The sequence below is a fragment of the Anas acuta genome, chromosome 6 (genome assembly GCF_963932015.1).
Source record: "Anas acuta chromosome 6, bAnaAcu1.1, whole genome shotgun sequence".
Classification (NCBI taxonomy): Eukaryota; Metazoa; Chordata; class Aves; order Anseriformes; family Anatidae; genus Anas; species Anas acuta.
In genome coordinates this window covers 19199915-19223802 of record NC_088984.1, presented here as the reverse complement: position 1 = coordinate 19223802, position 23888 = coordinate 19199915, and the positions used below count along the sequence as shown (strand labels likewise).

Below are 23888 nucleotides of genomic sequence, written 5' to 3'. Positions count from 1 at the left end.
AAGCAAATTAAAATGCCAAATCAAAACCCCTAAATATATCCTTGATATATGTCCTTCTTTAGATAAATGAAGGGTATGAATGACAAACTCAATACATGAAACGATAAGACTGGAGCTTGAAATAAATTTTGTTGATTCAAGTAGACACATATTGCAAAACTGTCTTGCTTTTCTATACAAAGAAATTAATCTTTGTTATATTCTTGCATGGAACAATAAGGCAATAAAGATATGTATATAATTCCTGCATAATCCTTTTAATGTAGAGTTTAGTTTCTAGATTCATGGCATTTGTGTTTTCACATTAAATTTCAAAGTTATGTTAATTGAATTTACAGGTTGCCTTTTTTCTTTAGACATTTTAAGCTATAATTTGATGCATTTTTAGAATTTTCTTATGTCTGTATTTACATTCAACATGTATATCGTTTTTTTTATATAGAACATACCAGTGTCAGGCTTCATCTTACTACCACTAGGTCTTATATTTTGTTTTTCTTTTAACTATTTTAATTTTCTCACTTATTTTCATTTCATTACATGTACTCATTTTAAGTATTTAAAAAGAAATAGTGCAATGTTACAGCTATTAATGTACTACAATAACATATATAGTATCAGTTTCTGAACAAGCATTTATTAAGAATTGGTAAAACAGTATACAAAACTGCTGTTGTAAATACTCTTACACTCTTTTCTTTTTCCCCCTGTATTTGTGTACTAGGTGGTTGTGAATGCCCTTTTAGGAGCAATTCCATCCATCATGAACGTGCTTCTCGTTTGTCTTATATTCTGGCTAATTTTCAGCATCATGGGAGTAAATCTGTTTGCTGGGAAGTTCTACTACTGTGTTAACACCACAACTGATGAAAGGTTTGAAGTCGACCAAATCAACAATTTTAGTCAGTGCGAGGAACTCATAAAAAACAATCAAAGTGCCCGATGGAAAAACGTGAAAGTAAACTTTGATAATGTAGGATTCGGGTATCTTTCTTTACTTCAAGTAGTAAGTTATCACTCTTTATATACCTCTTATTATTTATATGTAATAGTGAAAAGCAATTCTAGAAACAAAAGCAGAAAACATATTTACCTGATGGTTTTTATCTGTGGCTTAGTAACACTACTGCACTTATAATTGACTACTCCTTTCATAATAAGCAGCAAATAGAGCCTATTCAGAAGAATTAAGAATTTTTATGATATCTGACAGAACAGTTGTTATTCTTCCTATTCATAGCTCCCTTAATTCTCCAGTCTTTCTAACTGTAAATGTTTCTAGAAGTACCTAGGGCTGGCATTCTGAATATTTTAAGGTTTACCATTGCTGAAAAACGAAAATCCACATTGGTCTAATTAAGTCATGGAAAATAATTCCAGGTGGGAAACCCCCTCTCAGTGATATGGCTGCCACCACTGCAGTCTTAGGTGATCAATTACTATGCGAGCAGTTTCCATCCAGAAGAGAAACAAAAGAAAACTACCATTAGACAGTACAATCTATGGAATATTTTCCCTGCTATTTCTGTGCATAAGCACCTAGTGGCTGTTTAGCAAAAAAACAAAGGAAGAAAGGAAAGACGACTATATTTGCAAAAATTTACTATGTGCTTATGCTTTCACTGTCAAAAATTGTGTTCACAGAACATGAACTGTGTATTTTGTCACAGCTAACAATCTGACCCAGCTTTAGTTAGAAAAATGCAGGAGTTTTTCTCCTGCATAGGCAACGGGCAACCTCTATGGCTTTTTGAGATCACTGGCTAATTCTGCAGAAAGAATTTTCATTTTTATAGTTTAAAGTAAGCATCTATCTCTTCTGTTGGCATAAGAAGTCTTGTTAATGCAAACACTTAAAATGATGCAATAATATTGACATGGGCCTGCACAGGGTCTAAAACATTAATTTTGAGCACTGGTAAATGTGCCTCCTCGTGAACAGAGCATGTCACTGAGAGACTCTGATAACTCTGAAGACTTAAAATTCCTTATGATTAATTATTTACTGTCATGCTAGGAAAGAGCAGAGAGGGACCAACAGAATTAAAGAAACTGCTGAATATGATTTTGGTAACAAAATTGGATAGCAGTAGAAAGACCTTGAATATTTATTTTCTCTGACTGTTTTTTGAAACCCATCGACCTAGAATCACCATTATGGAGGGGAGGCTCAGTGTACCCATGCCCAGGTGAAAAAAATGTTAACAGGTATATTTTTTCCTGACATTGTGGCTACAAACACCACCCCTCCAATATTTGCTGGGTCGTATGTATTCCAGTGTCTCAGCTATGCATAGGTTATTTCATCTCCACTGAAAAGCAGAGAATTTTTTTTTCTCCAAAAAAAGTTTCTTAAATGAAAATTTAGATTCTTAGAGTACTGCATTGCTCTGGAAAGCAAATTGGGAGAAATATGCCCACCACTAACACCCATGCTTCCAAAGGAAAAAAGAATCTAGGCCTACCAAGATGGGCCATAGCTCTCACAGAAGAAGATGCCAGTTGTTTTTAAAATATCTACAACAAATAGATTTCACACAGGTATGAAATGCTTGCCTAGTCAATGGAGTTTGTTTTGTCAGTAGAATTTTTATATTTTTATTTTTTTCTGTACTATTAAAATACATGAAAAAGTGTGAGAGATTTTTTGTTTCACATACCAGAAAAAACAAGACATTTCTGTCATTCCATGAAACGAACACTTGACCCTACATCTTTTAGGGTTTGGTAAGTAAGCCACCAGTAGTGATTTTGCAGTTATAGAATGATACTTTGCTTTCTGTGCCATAGAGCACAGAAAGCAAATAGCTTAGTTTTCAACTAATGCTTTAAAATTTGCAGAGTCTATTTTTTTTTCACCTTTATGAACTCAGTGAAGGCCACAATTCATAAATGTTTGAGATTCTTACATCACTTCCTCAAGAAGATATTTATAAGGTGATATTCTATTTGATTTTTAAAGTACTTTGGATGAGATGTAGTAAAAGATTCTAAGGCCGTCATGTTCTGAAGAAACACAAGTAGATAAATATGTCTTAACTCCATATTTACCTAACCTTCTTAATCAGTTTGCAGTAATAGGAAGACTAAATACTAAGAATTACTTCGAGGGATCCATAAGTATGTCAAACAAAAAAAAAGATAAAGCTTGAAACTTGGGTGTTTGATCCTAAATAAGGTATCAAGCTTGAAAATCTGACTAAAAAATCATTATTGCTAGTAGAAAAGATTTCTCTGCACCCAATGTGCCAATTAAGGGCCGATCTTTTACACCTTAATGGTTAGTTGAAAAGTCTACTGAAGTCATTTGATTCTTCACCTTAGCAGCCGCAAGCACAGACTTGTTTAGATTGTGATGGTCCTGAGAAAACAACCTCAGAAAGGTGTGTATAACTTTTTCTAATGATAAGCTCAGTGATAAGTGCCAATGGATGAATTACAGATATAAGGTCCTTTTGCAGGAGGCTAGAAAGTATGGAAAACTTTTACAGTCCAGTATTTTTTCCATTATCCATCCTGCTCTCTGACTCATGCCTTCTGAGCCAGCCCAAGAAGAAAAAAAAAAAAAAAAAAAAAAAAAAATTCTGAAATTTTCTGAATTTTTTTTTTTTCACTGAAAATCTTTAGTATTGATAACAAAATTTTAATTCTTTCTTGCCCCAAAATACAGGCTAACAATATGTGCCATTGATACTACCAAATTTTGTAGAATTTTTTGATCAGACTGAGAAAATTTTCCAAAAATTTTTCATAATTTGAAGTTGGAGTGTAAATATCCTTGCCATAAGCACACATTCTCTCTGTAAGAAATACTTCCTTCTGTGATCCAGCACAGCTCATGTTGTCTGTGGAGATCTGCAAACTTTTTTATTGTTTGTTTTGTGTTTTGGTCTGATCTTGTTAGAGTATTTCTCTGTCCCTGAAGAAAAACATCAAAGCAGAGACAGTCTTGCTGGAGAAACTCCCTTCACAACTTTCACACTTCAGTGAGTAAAGAGAAACAGGCTGGTGTACGCAAAGAGATGTCATCTGCCTTGATAACTTTATGGCATTATGCCTTTTCAACTTAAACCTTGTGTTTGGGCTCTTTGGTCAGTAGATCTGGAGGCCTGTTTATATCCAACATAATATGTGGCAAAACTCTAGGTCTCTAGTATTACATTATTCTGCTGTTACCAATATAAGGAAGAAAACAGATCTTGATAAGTGTAAGGTATAAAATCAAGAAGATGAAGTCAAGGGCTATAAGAGAGATTACGTACTTCAAAGGTACGACAGGTTAGTATTTTAAAAAATCATGGCAAAAGTTTATCTCCAGAAGGGCATAAGAACGTTCCTGATGATTATGTCTGGTAAGGAAATAGAGGGGTGCAACTTCAGCTATACTTCTAACTTCAATGGAAATTAATCATCAGGAGAAAATATTTATGTACCTCGAACAACAGAAAAGCAGTTTGGGAGATTTTTGTTTTTCTAACTATGTTTGAATCTGCATTTGAATCTTTCAAATTTCTTTGGGGAAAAACATTTGGAATAGATATAATCTTTGAAATTATGACTTACTCCTGATTTAGTGTCACTAAGAATATACAACATATTTGTATATTTGAGTACAGAAAGATGAAACTAAGATTTTGGGCTCTTTGTCATATATGGATTTTATATTCAGTATGCACAAATGCCCAAATACCTTATTTCTGCTGACGAAAATCTGTTGCTGACAAATGTAAGCCTAACAAAAAGAGGCCTAAGTTTCTACTGAATGCGGCAGAAACAATGCTATTTGATGCTTAGATACTGAACCATTGGTTCAATTATTTGCTCAGGCAACATTTAAAAATTAGAAATTCTCCTACTGAGCTGAGTCTTCTGCTATGGAAATTACAGAATCATTTTTTTTTCACAACTAAACTCTTGACTAATGTTTTTGCATAATGATGCAAAGTGACTACAGTCAGTTTCCTAATGATTTGTAGAAGGAATTAAGAAGGAAAATAATATGATGAGGGAGCGTATTACTGAAAATTAATTAATTTGGGGGATTTTTTTTCTCACTTCTTCAAGAATGGTAAAATCTTATGGTTTTGTGAATGTGAGTTGTTGAAAGCACAGATTTTATTTTAGAAAGGTTGAACTGCAAGAAAGTAATGCCATCCTCATAGTTTTCCCTCTCTACAGCCGTTTCAAGTTGCCTTCTTAATAATAAAAAGGAGTATACAACAGTATACAACAGCTCTGATAATTCTTCAGATCTTTTCCTTGCTCTGACTGACACATATTGAGTTCTTTACTAATGATGATGCAACTTGATATTTTAAAATCAGTTTTTTTTTTGTCTTTTTTGTTTTTGTTTTTGTTTTTTTTTCTTTGCACTCTAGTTATTCTAGGCCACACTGATTAATTTACAAAAAAAAAAAAAATCAGTTTGCCTGATATGCAATAACTATAATCTGTATTAATAAGTGACAACAGCACACACTTCAAGGAAGAGCCACTCTATCACTTGTGTCATCTTTTCTGTATAAAAATATGCCTATTATTTCCATTTAGTGTTTCAGGTCAAAGTGCTGATTTCAACCAAACTCATGACATTCCAAGAAATGCAAATGATATACCAAGACAGAAACAAAAGTAGTGTCTGTAAAACATATGAATTAATCATCCTGACTTCTTTAGATCTATTAAGACCTCATCTAAAATACTGAGTCCATGTTTGGCTACCATTTCAAGAGATGAACTTAAAGACAGCCCAGAGGAAAATGAATGATCTGAGTTTTGGAAACTAAGATCTACGTGAAAAGATGGAAGGAAGACTGAAGATTATTCAACCTAAAGAAGAAAGGCAGCAATAATCAGTTTGCAAAGAAGTAAAAGGTGGTGCACAAAGGATGATTAATTCTTCACATCCATAAGGGTTATTAGAAGTTACAGCCCTAACTGGCAACAGGAGGATTTAGATATTTGGAAACAATAAAGACAAGTGCTGGAATATTTTTGATAAGGTTGTGGATCATTGAAAGTCTTTGAGAACAAGTTAAACATCTGTTAGGAATTACATAAACAAAACTGATCCTACCACTCGCAATCCCTTGCAATCTTAATATTCCACATGGACTTTACATTCTTCAGTTATATAACGCTTGTTTCAGATGTAGTGTTCCACCAACACTACATTTCCAACACTACATTTTGATTTCACCATTGCACTGTAAATTGCCTGAATTACCTTTTTTTTTTTTTTTTTTTTTTTTTTTTTGGGGGGGGGGGAGGTGTTTGTTGGCCTCCAATGTGGAAGTCATTGTATAGTGGATTTGCAATTTGCACCTCAGGAAAATCATGCTCTTTTTATTATTCTACTATTTTGAAAGAGGCACGTCCTTTTCTTTAAGAAAATAATTCCTTCTCATTTTAAGTTCACTTCAGGGTAATGCCAGCTGCTTTGTATGCTGCATAAGCAAAGCATTTTGAAACCTCTGTTAGAAATGAAACCTGAAGATGATGGAGGTATAGCAATAAACATGAAGAGCATTCCCTTCCAGGCTTGTTTCTGCAACTAACCTCTATGGAAAGGAATATGAAGGAACCAATGATCTGCAGCCTCAGGCTGCAAACACAACTGAGAAAATAAGTTTCTGTTTCAAACACTCAGATGAAGCAATCTACAACTAGTTGTCAAATATAAAAATGTACAGATTTGGGGCAAAGGAAATAGCTGTAAAAGTTCACTCAGTGCTGCCACCTATAAGGCATATGAAGCCTGTGATGCACAGAAAACGCATCCTGTTTTTAATGGATCATTTTGAAACATCTGAGGGATACAGCCTCTATAAAAAAACTAAAATGTATGAAAAGTGAATATAGGATTACTATATAAGATAATTTTTTAAAGTAGATAAAAATCAAAATTCTCATTGATAGTAACATAAAATTCTTATTTTTTCTGAGCTGATCAAATCTTTGGTTCCAACCTTTCTAACTGGTTTGAGGGGGAGGAACTACACATCAGTATTCATTGGTGTCAAATGTGTTATAAAAGGCTATTTCTCAGCTGTATATAGCCTTTCCCATTGATATGACTGATAAGCATTTAATCCACTAAAATGATACTTCAGAATGATACTTCATTCTATCATTTGTAATAAATAATTAGAAGTAACCTAATTACATTTACTGCTTAAAATGGGGGTGGGAGGGGGGAATAAAGAGCAGTGTATCTTATAAGCACCTCTGAGGAAAACCGGGAGACAGAATTATTGAGAAATTTTATGTTATACTAGTTATTCCTGGTATTGTACTCAGTTGCCAGTAATAGTTATATGATTTTTCTTAAAGTTATATGCCTAAATAGGTGTGTACTGTTCACAGGCTACATTTAAAGGCTGGATGGATATTATGTATGCAGCTATTGACTCAAGAGATGTAAGTACTCCAAATATTTTAAAGTATCTGTTTGTTTGTTTGGTTGGTTGGTTTGGTTTGGTTTGTTTTTTTCTTTTCTAAAGGTCTGCCTATTAGCAAGCATATATATATCTTCCAAAAGCAATTAATTTCTATACAATAGAATGAAACAAATTTAAATGAACTAATATGAGATTCTGCTGTAGCAAATTGTGGTAGCAAACTGAATGCAAACTGCCAGATATTGTCAGTAATAGATGGAATGGACAAAAATACATTGTTGTTAAGTGACAAGGATATAAAGGATGTTTTGTCCAAGACTGATGCTTGTTCAGTTGGAATTTTCTACAGAAACTGTAAGAATTATATATATATATATATATATATATATATATATATATTTTTTTTTTTTTCTTCCTCAGGTATTACAGCAACCCAAGTATGAAGACAACCTGTATATGTATTTATATTTTGTCATCTTTATCATCTTTGGGTCATTTTTCACGCTGAACCTGTTCATTGGTGTCATTATTGATAACTTCAATCAGCAAAAAAAGAAGATAAGTATTGTTTCATTTCTCTTCTAAATATAGTACAGAATATTGCCTTTCAGCAGGTACATGATACATAGAATGTACACCTAAGGTTTGTTCAAAATTTTAAAAGCTGAGGAATACTGGGGTATAAAAGGTGTTGTATACATTCACTTTGTAAGATTTTACACTGTAGTGAATCAGACACACTCTTCTGTTTTCAATGCCCAGTTTAGTCTTCCTCAAGTCATCTTCTTTTTCATGCCTAAACAAATAAAATATCGTTATGGGATCAAACCCCTGATTTAGGCCTCTACATTAAAGCATTCATAATTTCTTCCCTTTTTTTTTTTTTTTTTTTTTTTTTCCGTGATTTGTAGAGATTTCATCAGCACACAAAAAGTGGCTACTTAGGTGTGAAAAATAAAGCATAATTTCATCACACTACTGCAGGTGCTGTTTTAATGATCCCAAGTATTCAATGGCTCACACAAGATCTGTTTTGTGGCACTGAACAATCTGAAACTACACATTAGAGGAGTGATTTATAACTGCCTTGGGGCATTTTTTAACTTTTTCATAATGCAGATTTGAATAATCTCACTGCTTATCTTTAAAATCAACTTCTTGGATAAATGTCTACATCACAGGCACCTACATTTGATGACTATGACATTTTTCCCAATTCTGTCTTCTTGATTTTTAGAAAATATCTGCCTATGCCAAAATTCTCCATCTTCCAGGTTACATTTGAAATTGTTCTGTAGCTCAAAACCGTGATATTTGTTATCTTTGTCTCTATTAATGTATTAACTCTGTGAAGGTTAGCTTTATCTCAGGACTGATCATAAGGCAATGAGACCTAGATGACATTTTCTGTCAGTTCCATAAATTACAGGCACTTTAGATATTGAGTGAACTTTTAACATTACTCATCTGCAGTACTTCCATGTGATGTGGAAAGACTAAGCAAATACAAGAGCTACAAAATCAGGCAGGATTCAAGTTGACTATACATCTAATATTTATCAAATAATCGATTGGCGATCAGCTCCAGGGCAGATGCATAATGCATCGGAGCAGGGGATCAGGCAGGCAGGGCTAATTTTTCCAGCACCAAGCCCACTCAAGGGAGCTGCCAGGACCCAGCAGCCCTCGTGAGGGAGGTGAAGGAGGCAAGAAGGAGGTATAGGCAGAGCCAGCAGCGCCTCCTCTCTGGCCATTCAAAAGCCACCCCTAGGGAGCGCAAGCGACCAGAAGCATGGCGAACAGGACTGGCAACAGGGCGTGGCGTGGCAGTTAGGGCGTGGCGCGGCCGTTAGGGCGTGGCGCGGCAGTTCGCACAGGCAGGGTGAGCAGGAAGGGCAGAGCGCTCCCCCCCGCCCATACAAACACCTCCTCTAATGGCGGTCTAGCGCTAGCTCAGCTGCAATGGTGTACACCAGGCACAGTGCGCTCTCCAGGAAGTCTGTACACACCCAGACCGACTGCCCGCTCAAAACTGCAGCAGTTCAGGTCTCTGGGTGCAGGGAGTGCCTGAGCCTGTTGCTACCACCTGCAGGGAGCAAAGAGACTGTGTGCATGAGGTGCGAGCAGGTGGATGACCTGGTCCGCCTCGTGGCAGAACTCAAGGAGGAGGTCAAGAGGTTGAGGGATATCAGAGTGTGAATGGGAGATAGACTTGTGGAGCGACTCCCTGCATGGCCTGAAGGACAGGCACCGGGGTGAGACACGCCAAATGGGGGTGGCCCCCTGCGCTGTTGCTGTTGGGCAGAGACAGGGGACCCAGGAGTTGAGGAGGAATGGAGACAGGTCCCTGCTCGACATCGCAGGCGATGCCCCCCCCCCCCACTGGCCCCGCCTTCCCAGGTGCCCTTACGCATCAGGTTTGAGGCCCTGGAGCTTGAGAGACCGGTAGCTGAGGAAGAGGTAGAAAGTCTGCCCAGGAGGATGCCTAGGGCGAGGAAGTTGACTCCACGCCTCAGGACTGCCTCCACCAGGAAAGAAAGAAGGGTGATTGTTGTGGGCAACTCCCTTCTCAGGGGAACAGAGGGACCTATTTGTCGGCCTGACCCTACCTGTAGGGAAGTCTGCTGCCTCCCTGGGGCCAGGGTCAGGGACATTGCCAGAAAGCTTCCCAGCCTGGTTTGTCCCTCTGACTATTATCCTCTTTTAATAGTCCAGGCTGGCAGTGATGACGTTGAAGAGAGAAGCCTGAAGACCATAAAACGGGACTTTAGGGGACTGGGACAGTTAGTGGATGGAGCAGGAGTACAGGTGGTGTTTTCGTCCATCCCTGCGGTGGCAGGGAGGGGTACAGAGAGGACACGGAAAGCCCACCTGATAAACACGTGGCTCAGAGGCTGGTGCCAACACAGAAATTTTGTTTTTTTTGACCATGGGGTGCTTTACTCAGCACCCGGCCTGATGGCCGCAGATGGGTCCCTATCTCTAAGGGGAAAATGGATCCTAGGCCAGGAGCTGGCAGGACTCATTGAGAGGGCTTTAAACTAGGTGAGAAGGGGGACCGGGCTGAAACAAGGCTTGTTAGAGCTGTGCCAGGAGGAACAAAGGCAAGGCTGGGAGAGAAGGCAATGGCCCAACTGAAGTGCATCTACACTAATGCACGCAGCATGGGTAACAGGAAGAGCTGGAAGCCATCGTGCGGCAGGCAGGCTACGACTTGGTTGCCATCAGGGAAATGTGGTGGAACCACTCTCATGACTGGAGTGCTGCAATGTCTGGCTATAGGCTCTTCAGAAGGAACAGGCAGCATGGAAGGGGCAGTGGTGTGGCTCTCTATATCAGAGAGAGTTTTGATGTCGCAGAACTTGAGGCTGGGAATGATAAGGTTGAGTCCCTATGGGTTAGGATCAGCGGGAAGGCCAACAAGGCAAGCATCCTGGTGGGGGTCTGTTATAGACCGCCAAACCAGGATGAGGAGACTGATGAGGAGTTCTACAGGCAGCTGACAAAAGTTGTGAAATCGTCAGCGCTTGTTCTTGTGGGGGACTTCAACTTCTCAGATATATCCTGGAAGCACAACACAGCCCAGAGAAAGCAGTCTAGGAGGTTTCTGGAGAGCGTGGAAGATAGCTTCCTGACACAGCTGGTTAGTGAGCCTACCAGGGGAGGTGCCCTGCTAGATCTTCTCTTCACAGACAGAGAAGGACTGGTGAGAGATGTGGTGGTTGGAAACTGTCTTGGGCAGAATGACCATGAAATGGTAGAATTCTCCATTCTTGGAGAAGCCAGGAAGGAGACCAGTAAAACCGCTGTATTGGACTTCCGGAGGGCTGACTTTGAACTGTTCAGGACACTGGTTGGTAGAGTCCCTTGGGAGGTGGTTCTGAAGGGCAGAGGAGTCCAGGAAGGCTGGGCGCTCTTCAAGAAGGAAATCATAATGGCTCAGGAGCGGTCTGTTCCCACGTGCCCAAAGACGAGCCGGCAGGGAAGAAGACCGGCCTGGCTGAACAGAGAACTGTGGCTTGAGCTTAGCAGGAAAAAGAGGGTTTACAATCTTTAGAAAAGAGGGCAGGCCACTCGGGAGGACTATAAGGATGTTGCGAGGCAGTGCAGGGACAAAATTAGAAAGGCCAAAGCTCATCTGAAGCTCAATCTGGCTACTGCCGTCAAAGACAACAAAAAATGTCTTTACAAATATATTAATGGAAAACAGAGGACTAAGGAGAATCTCCAGCCTTTACTGGGTGTGGGGGGAACTTAGTTATGAAACATGAGGAAAAGGCAGAGGTGCTTAATGCCTTCTTTGCCTCAGTCTTTAGCGGCAAAACCAGTTGCTCTCTGGATACCGAGTACCCTGAACTGGTGGAAGGGGATGGGGAGCAGAATGTGGCCCTCACTATCCATGAGGAAATGGTTGGTGACCTGCTATGGCACTTGGATGTACGCAAGTCGATGGGGCCAGATGGGATCCACCCGAGGATATTGAGAGAACTGGCGGAGGAGCTGGCCAAGCTGCTTACCATCATTTATCAAAAGTCCTGGCTATCAGGGGAGGTCCCAGTTGACTGGCGGCTAGCAAACGTGACGCCCATCTACAAGAAAGGCCGGAGGGCAGACCCGGGAAACTATAGGCCTGTCAGTTTGACCTCAGTGCCAGGGAAACTCATGGAGCAGATTATCTTGAGTGTCATCACGTGGCACTTACAGGGCAACCAGGTGATCAGGCCCAGTCAGCATGGGTTTATGCAAGGCAGGTCCTGCTTGACGAACCTGATCTCCTTCCATGACAAAGTGACACGCTTGGTGGATGAGGGAAAAGCTGTGGTTGTGGTGTACCTTGAATTCAACAAGGCTTTTGACACCGTTTCCCACAGTGTTCTCCTCAAGAAACTTGTCTGCTTGTGGCTTGGACTAGCGTACGCTTCATTGGGTTAGAAACCGGCTGGATAGCCGGGCCCAAACAGTTGTGGTGAATGGAGTCAAATCCAGATGGAGGCCGGTCACTAGTGGCATTCTCCAGGGCTCAGTACTGGGTCCGGTCCTCTTTAATATCTTTATCAATGATCTGGATGAGGGGATCAAGTGCACCCTCAGTGAGTTCACAGATGACACCAAGTTAGGTGCGTGTGTCGATCTGCTCGAGGGTAGGAAAGCTCTGCAGGAGGATCTGGATAGGCTGGACCGATGGGCTGAGGTCAACGGCATGAAGTTCAACAAGGCCAAGTGCCGGGTCCTGCACCTGGGGCGCAATAACCCCAAGCAGAGCTACAGACTGGGAGATGAGTGGTTGGAAAGCTGCCAGGTGGAGAAGGACCTGGGAGCATTGGTAGATAGTCGGCTGAATATGAGCCAGCAGTGTGCTCAGGTGGCCAAGAAGGCCAATGGTATACGGCTTGTATAAGAAGCAGTATGGCCAGCAGGTCTAGGTAAGTGATTGTCCCCCTGTACTCAGCTCTGGTGAGGCCACATCTTGAGTACTGTGTTCAGTTTTGGGCCCCTCACTACAAGAAGGACATGGAGGTGCTCGAAAGAGTCCAGAGAAGGGCGATGAAGCTGGTGAGGGGTCTGGAGAACAAGTCCTATGAGGAGCGGCTGAAGGAGGTGGGTTTGTTCAGCCTGGAGAAGAGGAGGCTCAGGGGTGACCTTATCGCTCTTTATAAGTACGTTAAAGGAGTCTGTAGAGAGGTGAGGGTTGGTCTATTCTCCCATGTGCCTGGTGACAGGATGAAAGGGAACAGGCTAAAGTTGCGCCAGGGGTGTTTTAGGTTGGATATTAGGAAGAACTTCTTTACTGAGAGGGTTGTGAGGCATTGGAACGGGCTGCCCAGGGAAGTGGTGGAGTCACCATCCCTGGAGGTCTTTAAAAGATGTTTAGATGTTGAACTGAGCAATATGGTTTAGTGGAGGACTTGTTAGTGTTAGGTCAGAGGTTGGACTTGATGATCTTGAGGTCTCTTCCAACCTAAACAATTCTGTGATTCTGTTATTCTGTGAAATGAATCAAGCCTATCCTGTTTTACTTAGAAGAATGATCCTTTGGATCATTTGGATGTCAACTCTACCGCAAAGCACATAACCAAAATCATTGCAAAGATGTGTACTTTATCTTTGCTCTTATTTTACAAGACAGGTTATCCCTGAGCACCAATGAACATCATCTGTCTTTTGAAATATTTGTGCCACTTGAATTTTCATAAAAGAGAAGTATGCCCAGTCTGATTCTAGAAGGGATATAAACATTACTTAACAACCTCTGAATTCTCTGAAGACATTATGATCTAGTCAGATTATCTTTAAACACTGCCTGGCTTGGTTCTGAATGTTTCAGTTTCAGAATCCATCAGAAATCTTTTCCACACTTAGAAAATCACAATATTGGAATTTTATCCAACCATGTGGAAAAGGATTGGCAGGGATTAGTGTAAGGTACCATTTTTCTCATTGAATCTTCTTGCAGGTTACCTGGAGTATTTGGGGCATTTTAACCATCAAGACAATCATGATAACTTCCATGAAAATCCACTTTTTTGTAATATAAGTACATCTATCCAAACAACTATGTCTTTAGTCACTAATCTTGATTTTCTAAATGACTGACCAACATTTGCCTATTCAATAGTGAACAGCTATCTATAAGTTACTAATACACAGTACTTTTTATAAACTCTTGAGAGAAGGATGTTCCTTCAGGTTTAACATTTAACAAGACCAACTGCCGGGTCCTACACCTGGGATGGGGCAACCCTGGCTATACGTACAGACTGGGCAACGAGACGCTGAAGAGCAGCCCCGCAGAGAAGGATCTGGGGGTTTTGGTTGATAGCAAGCTGAATATGAGCCAGCAGTGTGCCCTGGCAGCCAGGAGGGCCAACCATATCCTGGGGTGCCTCAGGCATAGCACTGCTAGTTGGTTGAGGGAAGTGAGTGTCCCACTCTGGTCTGCACTGGTGCAGCCTCACCTCGAGCGCTGTGTGCAGTTCTGGGCACCACAGTACAAAAAGGATGTGAAACTGTTGGAGAGTATCCAGAAGAGGGCTACAAAGATGGTGAAGGGCCTAGATGGGAAGATGTATGAGGAGCGGCTGAGGGCACTGGGCCTGTTCAGCCTGGAGAAGAGGAGGCTGAGGGGAGACCTCATCACAGCCTACAGCTTCCTCACAAGGGGGAGTGGAGGGGCAGGTGCTGATCTCTTCTCTTTAGTGACCAGTGATAGGACCCAAGGGAATGGTGTCAAGCTGCAACAGGGGAGGTTCAGGCTGGATATCGTGAAGAGGTTCTTCACTGAGACGGTTGTCCCATGCTGGAACAGGCTCCCTAGGGCCGTGGTCACGGCACCAAGCCTGTCAGAGTTTAAGAAGCATTTGGACTGTGCTCTCAGTCATATGGTCTGAATTTTTGGGTAGACCTGTGTGGCCAGGAGTTGGGCTCAATGATCCTTATGGGTCCCTTCCAACTCAGGATATTCTATAAGGTGTGATTTTTAGAAAGTCATTATTAATTGAATTAGAGTCTGTTTTGGTACAAAAATGACTAGCCCTGGTAAAAAATGTTTGGATTTAGAGGCATTGTGCCAAGAAGCCATTTCAAAACAGTTACAAAAGGGAGTCACCTTTGTCAGACATGATACTTCTTAGTCTGTGTCTGGTACTAAAAGTCTGACAAAAAAAAATACTGGGGCCTATGTATGTAATTGAGTTAGATGTCCTATTTATCATTTCTGATGGTGTATGTAGGCCTATCTCCAGATATAATGAAGCTTTAAACTAAAACTTTAGTAAATGGTTAACTAAGCTTCATAGTACTTCATTAGTATTAACTGAAGATAGCTACTGGTAAGAGTAATTCAAGCTTGTGCATATCATTCTCCTAGTGTCAGTTTATACTTATGCCCTTACAGTAACACGTATATAATAATTATATGTTATTAATCACCTTTCACTTTAAAAAAAATTCAGCACTGAATATAAATGTGATTATAACCAGATTTGATATCATGTTTTTACTTTGGAGGTCAAGACATATTTATGACAGAAGAGCAGAAGAAATACTACAATGCAATGAAAAAGTTGGGATCCAAAAAACCGCAAAAACCTATACCAAGACCAGGGGTAAAATTATTTCTATATATCAGGCCAATAGCTATTTATGAACAGCAAATTTTTACTGATATAGAGAGAGCCAATTTCTATGCATGTACAAATTACCATTAGCTGGTTTATCAGTCAGGAAAAATGAGTATTTCGCTCAGCAAACTATAAGCAACATATCTTCTTTCAAAAATTGTCATTTTAAATTACCTAACACTCTCTGGATTTATGATCCATCAGTCATAATACATTATAAAAGCTCTGTATTTTGAAACCATTTGATGATTTTTTTAATATATTTGCTGGATTTGCTGTAATGTTTCCTGAAATTTTCAAGCAAAAATGTTCACAGTAAAAAGCAACAGTAAATGTTCACAGTAAAAAACAAAAAGTAGTCTGGACTAAGCTAAATGTTTTCCCATTCAATTATTTGAAGTAATTTTAAAAGGAATGGTAAGATAGTAAAGCCAAGCAGAAGTTACAACACAAAATTAAAAGTGATCATATGATTTCCATGGATCCATTTTCATGGCTATGCTTTAAGGAAGGACCATGTTTAATCACATGATCTCCTTCTCTATTTTTCTGTAAGGGCTCAGTCTTATGTGTTTCACAGAACAGAAAGTGTATGAGGCAAAAAAAAAAAAAAAAAAAAAAGTAACAGTGAAATCAGAACCCAACAGAGAGAAACTTCATGATTCTGCCAGGTAGCATACAAAAAAAGTAGACTGAACTAAACTGTTGTATTCACTTTGATTTGACTACTCTAGTTAAATTACCTAGATATATTTTCATAGAAGCTTCACTTTACTACATATATTTTTCTACTTTCTTCTAAAAGGAAAAGAAAAACAATTACAGTTTGTATTGAATTATTTATTTTTTTCCTTTTCTCCTCAGAACAAATTCCAAGGCATGGTCTTTGATTTTGTGACACAACAAGCATTTGACATCAGCATCATGATTCTTATCTGTCTTAACATGGTTACCATGATGGTAGAAACTGATGACCAGAGTAAAGAAATGGAAAATATTTTATACTGGATAAACCTGGTATTTATTGTCCTTTTCACTGGAGAATGTGTCCTGAAATTAATTTCACTCCGACATTATTATTTCACTATAGGCTGGAACATTTTTGATTTTGTAGTTGTCATTCTCTCAATAGTAGGTAAGTTGTATTTATTAATCTAAAAATACAGTCAAATAAATATAATGTGAACTTCAAATAAATATAATGTGAACTTTTACTCAATAGAGCTATGCAGTTGGCTTTTGCCATTGCAAGGTTTGTAACTGTCAGGCAAGTTTTCATTTTATCTGTTAACGTACCTAATCCAGCTATCATAACTGTAATCATTCAACATATATTGCACAAGCAGATATTAAGTATAACTGGTAATAGAAATTATGCAAGAATACATGGAATATCTTTAATTGGTACACAAAACATCAATTTTAAAACTATTTTTCTAAATTACCATTATAATATGGAGATTAAGTGGCAATACTGGTTATATATATATTTATTTATTTATTTATTTTATTTATTTTCCCCCCTATTTTAGGTATGTTCTTAGCTGAGATGATTGAGAAATATTTTGTATCCCCCACTTTGTTCCGAGTCATCCGACTTGCCAGAATAGGTCGAATCCTGCGTCTCATTAAAGGCGCTAAGGGAATCCGCACTCTGCTCTTTGCTTTGATGATGTCTCTTCCTGCTTTGTTCAACATTGGCCTGCTGCTGTTCCTGGTCATGTTTATCTATGCGATATTTGGCATGTCCAACTTTGCCTATGTTAAGAGGGAAGCTGGGATTGATGACATGTTCAACTTTGAAACATTTGGCAACAGCATGATCTGCCTATTTCAAATCACCACATCTGCTGGCTGGGACGGTTTGTTAGCCCCAATTCTGAACAGTGGGAAGCCAGACTGTGACCCTGAGAAACCTCATCCGGGGAGCTCTGTTAAAGGAGACTGCGGCAACCCTTCCGTTGGGATTTTCTTCTTTGTCAGCTACATCATCATATCCTTTCTGGTAGTGGTGAACATGTACATTGCTGTGATTCTGGAGAACTTTGGTGTTGCCACTGAAGAAAGTGCTGAGCCTCTGAGTGAGGATGACTTTGAGATGTTCTATGAAGTCTGGGAGAAGTTTGATCCAGATGCAACACAATTTATGGAATTTGAGAAACTGTCTGATTTTGCAGCGGCACTTGATCCACCTCTTCACCTACCCAAACCAAACAAAGTCCAGCTTATTGCAATGGATCTGCCCATGGTAAGCGGTGACAGAATTCACTGCCTTGACATCTTGTTTGCTTTCACAAAGCGTGTCCTGGGGGAAAGTGGGGAGATGGATGCCCTCAGAATACAAATGGAAGACCGATTTATGGCATCAAACCCTTCAAAAGCTTCCTATGAACCAATTACAACAACATTAAAAAGAAAACAAGAAGAAGTATCTGCTGTCATTATTCAGCGTGCTTACAGACGTCACCTTTTAAAACGAACAGTAAAACAAGCTTCCTTTATCTATAACAAAAACAAAATGGAAGGAGGAGCTGGTCAGGGTATGAAAGATGAAACCCTTATTGACAAGTTAAATGAAAACTCATTTACAGAGAAAACTGATATAACCGCATCAACAGCAGTTTGTCCACCTTCTTATGATCGTGTAACAAGGCTAGTCAAAGAAAAGCATGAAAAGGAAGACAAAGATGTTCAGAAATAAAAATAAATAGCAAGCAAAATAATCTATGTACAAAACAGTTCATAGCCTGTAAGGGTATTGTGTTTGTGTCAACAGGACTCCTGCTGGAGGTCTATGCCAAACTGACAATTTTTACAAATATACTGTACATTAAAGGTCAGTGCCTATTAAAAGACAGTGACCCCTCGTCAGTAACTGTGACCATGACATGGGGAAACAACCTTGACAGGAGGTTACTGTTCTCACTACCAGCTGACACTGCTGAAGAGGAGAGAAAAAATGGCTACTCAGACTGTAGGGACCAGCTAAAGGGGTGCAAACCAAGTAGTTGTGTGTTTAGCATAAAACAATACAATAACTATATCCACTGTTTGCATTTCAACTGCCACATATGTCATATTTTTACAAATCTGTGTTGGTGGATTCATCTTTTTTTTATTCATATGTTGTGACTATTTTTGTAAATGGGGCTTCTGTTGGGGAAGGAGGTCAAGCACTACTTTACAGGTATAAGAGCCAGGTGTTCTACTATGCGACTAATATAAACACAGAAATGATTTGCATGAAGGCATGCTGCACTTATAGATCATGCATGAAAATAACATTAAGTCACAAAGAACAACTGATTTTAGCTCAGTGTTTCTGGAAAGGAATAATAAATTCTGAGGTGCTTAATTAATGTATTCATGTTGTATCATATCCAAACCAGTCTTGGTATGCCTGTAAAGTCCCCTGTAACTCACAAGAACAGTAAATCCATATTTTTTTATTACTTTTTTTTTTGCACAGACCATTAAGTTTCAGACAATGCAAACTTCTTTCTAGGTCTGGAGTCACAGATTCTGTATTTGTCAAATGTCCATCAGCATACAAAATGAACCTGCCCTCAAATCGCCAAAATAATAAGAAAGAGCCCTTTGTAACGTTGTTCTGCTTTATCCTGCAGTATTGTTTAGCCATCTTCAGCTCTCAGTAAGGCTGATGTTGTGTATGTTAAAGAAAAGCCCTCTGCTATGTAAATAGTAATTTTTAACCTGTGGTGCATGTTTGAGCAAACAGATAATGATGACCTGAGCACATTTATTGCATCAAATATGTACCACAATAAGTGTAGCCTGCAAGCTTTCAACAGGTTAAACTACGTATTATCTACCATTATAGATAGTTTGGATGCTATCAGTGCATGTTTATATTGCCTATGCTGCTGTTCCTTTGACTGTCCAGGATTCTTAAATATGGGAAGCCATACATCAGAACTAAATGAAATAAACTATTCAATGAGACCTCATTCCTCCATACCATTAAGCAATATTTTGCAGCTGTTTAGGAGCTTATTTGGTTTACATTTTTGAATTTTCAGTGAAAAGCATATAGTGTATATCCAAACTGTACAGATGTTTAAAAATACTAAACCTGTTGAAAATAATATTAGAATTTTATAAGCAAATATAAATACTGTAAAAATCATTTTATTTTATTTTTCAGCATTATGTACATAAAACAAGAACTGAATTTTATCTTCAGGTTGATGGCACACCATTTTATTTTTACTTTCTGTTGATACCACTTTTCCACAGAAGAACTCCAGAGAACAAGATGTGACTAAGAAAACAGATAGCTGTCTTATTTTTTTACTGTATTTGAAAACATGTCAATACTTTCTGCAAAATAAGTTCATAATTTGCTTTTAAAACTCTAAGTTGTTTTTTTTTGTTGGTGGTGGTGGTGTTTTTTTTGAGTTGAAAAGAGATGTGAAGTTTTAATTGAATGTCTAAGCAGTGCCTGCATCACAAGTTTTCAGATACATTCTTCCTTTCACAGAATCTTTTTTTTCCTCATATTTACTCACCTATGTTTTTATTATTATTATTCACACTGCACTAGAACAGTTCTAAATGTTATATTGGGTCCACAGTATTTTTTCACAATGAGAAAGTAGCAAAATTGTATAATCAAACACATCAGGACATTTTATGTTTCTTACACAGGAAAATTAAATATAGATTACTTTTAATAAGATTATTGACTAATACTATATTAGTGAACTGCATGCAGGAAAATGCTACTATTACCCTAACTGATGCTAAATAACATCATTAATGCGCCAAAATAATAAAGATTACATTTTTTTATTGTATGTTCCTTTTGTCTTTATTATCTGACATTAATTTTAAAAAGGTATGTTTCCAAAAATTTCTAATTTTGCATGTTAGACACTGAATACAATGATTCTGCATATTTCTGTAATACTGCAGAGATTAAGTCCATGAGTGAATGGAGCCACTCCATGCACTGGAGTCATCAACAGCCAAATATTAGAGCTGTCCTGAATGCATCCTAGGAGGCTCACAGCATTTACAGGAATGTGAAAAACTGAACATTCTTGAACTTACAAAGAGAAAACGAGGACTGAAAATAGTACTAGATACAAGGTATTCCCAACTTTGGCCCTGAGAACCAATTTATTCTTGCTAACGGCTGTTCACAGACAGAACATGGAACATCTCATATTCAAGAACATTTCTGAAAAAGGTGAACCAGCATTGTAGTAAATGACCTTTTTTTTTTTTTTTTTTTCCTCAGATTTTTTTAAAGAACCTTTCTGAACCATTGTTTTCCTAGAAGATGTTGTCTGTGATATTTCAGTCATCATCATTTCAATACTCATATTGACAAAAGCAAATGCAGCTGGGAAGTGGGGCTGTCACTTATTCCTTATCAATTGCTTCAGTGAATTTATGAAGACATTAATTTTATATGCTTACATTATTTTATATTGCATCCTCCTACATGTTACAATGAAAAAAGTCAGTGTTGAACGCTGAACTTAGTATAAAACTAGTCGGTGAGCTATCATAATCCACATGCCTGAGTTATTAACATGGAAATAAAATTTCATCTTTCCTGAAACTTGTTACAGGTCTTTTGAGGGAATAAAAAAAAAGTGTTTCTCCCATGTACATAACTCAATTTCTCCTTAAAGTTGTTCTCAAATTAATTATGAATAAAAAAGTCTAAAACTTTGGCAGAAAAGCTTATCAAAGTAAAAAAAAAAAAAATATATATATATATATATATATTCAGATTGAGATGTAGACAAAATATGTTTTAAAAAGTTACCTTGGACAGTATGTAAATTATCCACAAACCAACAAGAACAGACCGCTTCAAAAATTGGTAGTAAATTGAATAACATTATTTACTTTTGTATCCACGTTTTAAAACTTTGCTTTTCTCAAGGAGGTAGCTTTTAAGATAAATTAGCATTATGTCACTATGATTGCAGATTGCAGGTAATGGCAACACAAGAATAATTTTCTTGTATCTATTTTAGGTTACCAATGTTAAAGAAGCTGAAACATTATTCAGTACAGGCAAAGTATTTCTTGAAAGTTTATGTGTTTATCTACTCCATCACACACTAACTTTCTAGTTAGTGTGTGATGGAGTAGAGTTGTATGTGATGAATTGATTTTAAAAGTTTACTCTGAAAGCTGTCTTCTCTTGAAGAATCATTGTCATCTACTGATTCAGTGCAAGACTGGTTTGCCTCCTTGTATTAAATAGCATTACTGGTGGTTTTCGCTTACATGTTAGATGGACAAGACATCCATTCTAAAGGAAAGTTATTTAGGAATGATTGTTGGTGGTGTCTGGAAATGACAGACAGTGACTCCATGTCAGGTGGAAAACTGGAAATTTCCTCATTCACCATAAGGAAAGAAAGGAGAATAGCTTTCTGTATTTGATTTTATTCTATTGCTATTTCATTTCTAGAGAGAAGCTTTACATAGCTTGAAGTGCTCAATATGGTGGTATTGGAGTGTGGGCAAGTTAGTTTTATGCCCAGCCAAAAGAAGAAAAAAAAAAAAAAAAAAAAGCAAGAAGGTAAAAAATATCACAAAGCTGAGACAGTAACTGATGTAAATACTCAAGGGAGCAAGTAAATGGCATTTATGGTGAAATTCCTTCTTAGCCCACTGCTTCCTTCATCTACCTGAGCTTAGGCCTCAGGCCCAGGCCTAGGCCCAGCGGCTGAGGCATTGCTCTGCAGCACCAGCAAGGGTGCTTCTAGGGATCAGGATTGAGGTGGCTCCTCACCAGCCATGCCTGAAGAGCCAGGACAGTGCAGCTACAGAGTGTATGGAAGACAGCTTCCTGATCGAGCTGGCTAGTGAGCCTACAAGGTGGGGTGCCCTGCTAGACCTGCTGTTCACGAACAGAGAAGGACTTGTGGGAGATGTGGTGGTTGGAGCTGTGACAAGAGTGACCACAAAATGGCAGAGTTCTCTGTTCTTGGAGAAGTCAGGAGCGATGTCAGTAAAACTGCTATCTTGGACTTCAGAGGGCAGACTGAACTGTTCAGGACACCGGTAGGGAGGGTCCCTTGGGAGTCAGTCCTGAAGGGCAGAGGGGCTCAGGAAGGCTGGACACTTCTCAAGAAGGAAGTCTTCAAGGCACAGGAGCAAGCTGTCCCTGTGTGCTGTACGATGAGCTGGAGGGGAAGAAGAGGGGCATGGCTGAACAGGGAACTTTTGTTGAGTCTCCAGAAGAAAAAGAGAGTTTGTGTCCAGTGGAAAAAGGGACAAACGGCTCGGGGAGAGCACAAGGAACTCACTAGCATATGTAGGGAAAAAACAGAAAGCCTAAATGACCTCAACCTGGCCACTATGGTAAAAGATAACAGAAAACATTTTTATAAATATATTAACAGTAAGAGAAGAGCCAAGGAGAATCTCTATCCTCTACTGTATGTGATGGGGAACATGACTACTGAGGATAAGGAAAAGGCTGAGATTCTCAATGCCTTCTTTACATCTGTCTTTAATAGTCAGACCAGTTATCCTCAGCGTATTTGGCCTCCCAGCCTCGAAGTCTCGGACAGGGAGCAGAAGAAACCCCCATGATTCAGGTGGAAACAGAGACCTGCTGCTACACCTGGATTGTCACAAGTCCATGGGGCCAGATGGGATCCACCTGAGGATGCTGAGGGAGCTGGCAGATGTCATTGCCGAGACACTTTCCATCATCTATCAGCAGTCACGGTCAACTGGAGAGGTCTCAGATGTTGGGAAACTTGCTAATGTTATGCCAATCTACAAAAAGGAATGTAAGAAGGAACCAGGGAACTACAGGCCTGTCAGCCTGACCTCGTTGCCAGGAGAGGTGGTGGAACAGGTCATCTTGAATGCAATCATGCAGCATATATGGAACAATCAGGGGATCGGGCCCAGTCAGCATGGGTTCATGGAAGGCAAGTCCTGCCTGACCTCCTATGACTGGGTGACTTGCCTGATGGACGAGGGAAAGGCTGCTGATGTAGTCTATCTAGACTTCAGCAAGACTTTTGACATGGTCTCCCATAGTATTCTCCTGGAGAAGGTGGCAGCCCATGGCTTGAACAGGCTCACTCTTTGCTGGGTTAAAAACTGGTTGGATCACCAGGCCCAGAGAGTAGCAATGTACGGAGTGAAATCCAGATGGCCATCGGTCACCAGTGGTGTTCCCCAGAGGTCGGTGTTAGGGCCAATCCTCTTTAATATCTTTATTGATAATTTGGATGAGAGAATTGAGTGTAGCCTCAGTAAGTTTGTAGGTAACACCAAGTTGGAGGGAAGTGTTGATCTGCCAGAGGATAGGAAGGCCCTTCAGAGAGACCTGGACAGGATGGGTTGATGGGCAGAGGCC

General features: G+C 39.2%; 1 protein-coding gene across 3 annotated transcripts in view; it reads left to right on the top strand.

Moving 5' to 3' along the window:
• Positions 1-20332, top strand: part of LOC137858226 (sodium channel protein type 1 subunit alpha) — a 110359-nt gene extending 90027 nt beyond the window's left edge. For all 3 annotated transcript variants that reach the window (XM_068685645.1, XM_068685646.1, XM_068685648.1), the window contains 6 exons: positions 725-1006; positions 7366-7419; positions 7821-7958; positions 15401-15505; positions 16385-16655; positions 17053-20332. In XM_068685645.1, coding sequence (XP_068541746.1) covers positions 725-1006; positions 7366-7419; positions 7821-7958; positions 15401-15505; positions 16385-16655; positions 17053-18221 — 2019 coding nt within the window. In that variant the 3' untranslated portion in view covers positions 18222-20332. The remainder of the gene's footprint in view (positions 1-724; positions 1007-7365; positions 7420-7820; positions 7959-15400; positions 15506-16384; positions 16656-17052) is intronic.
• The last annotated feature ends 3556 nt before the right edge of the window (positions 20333-23888 follow it).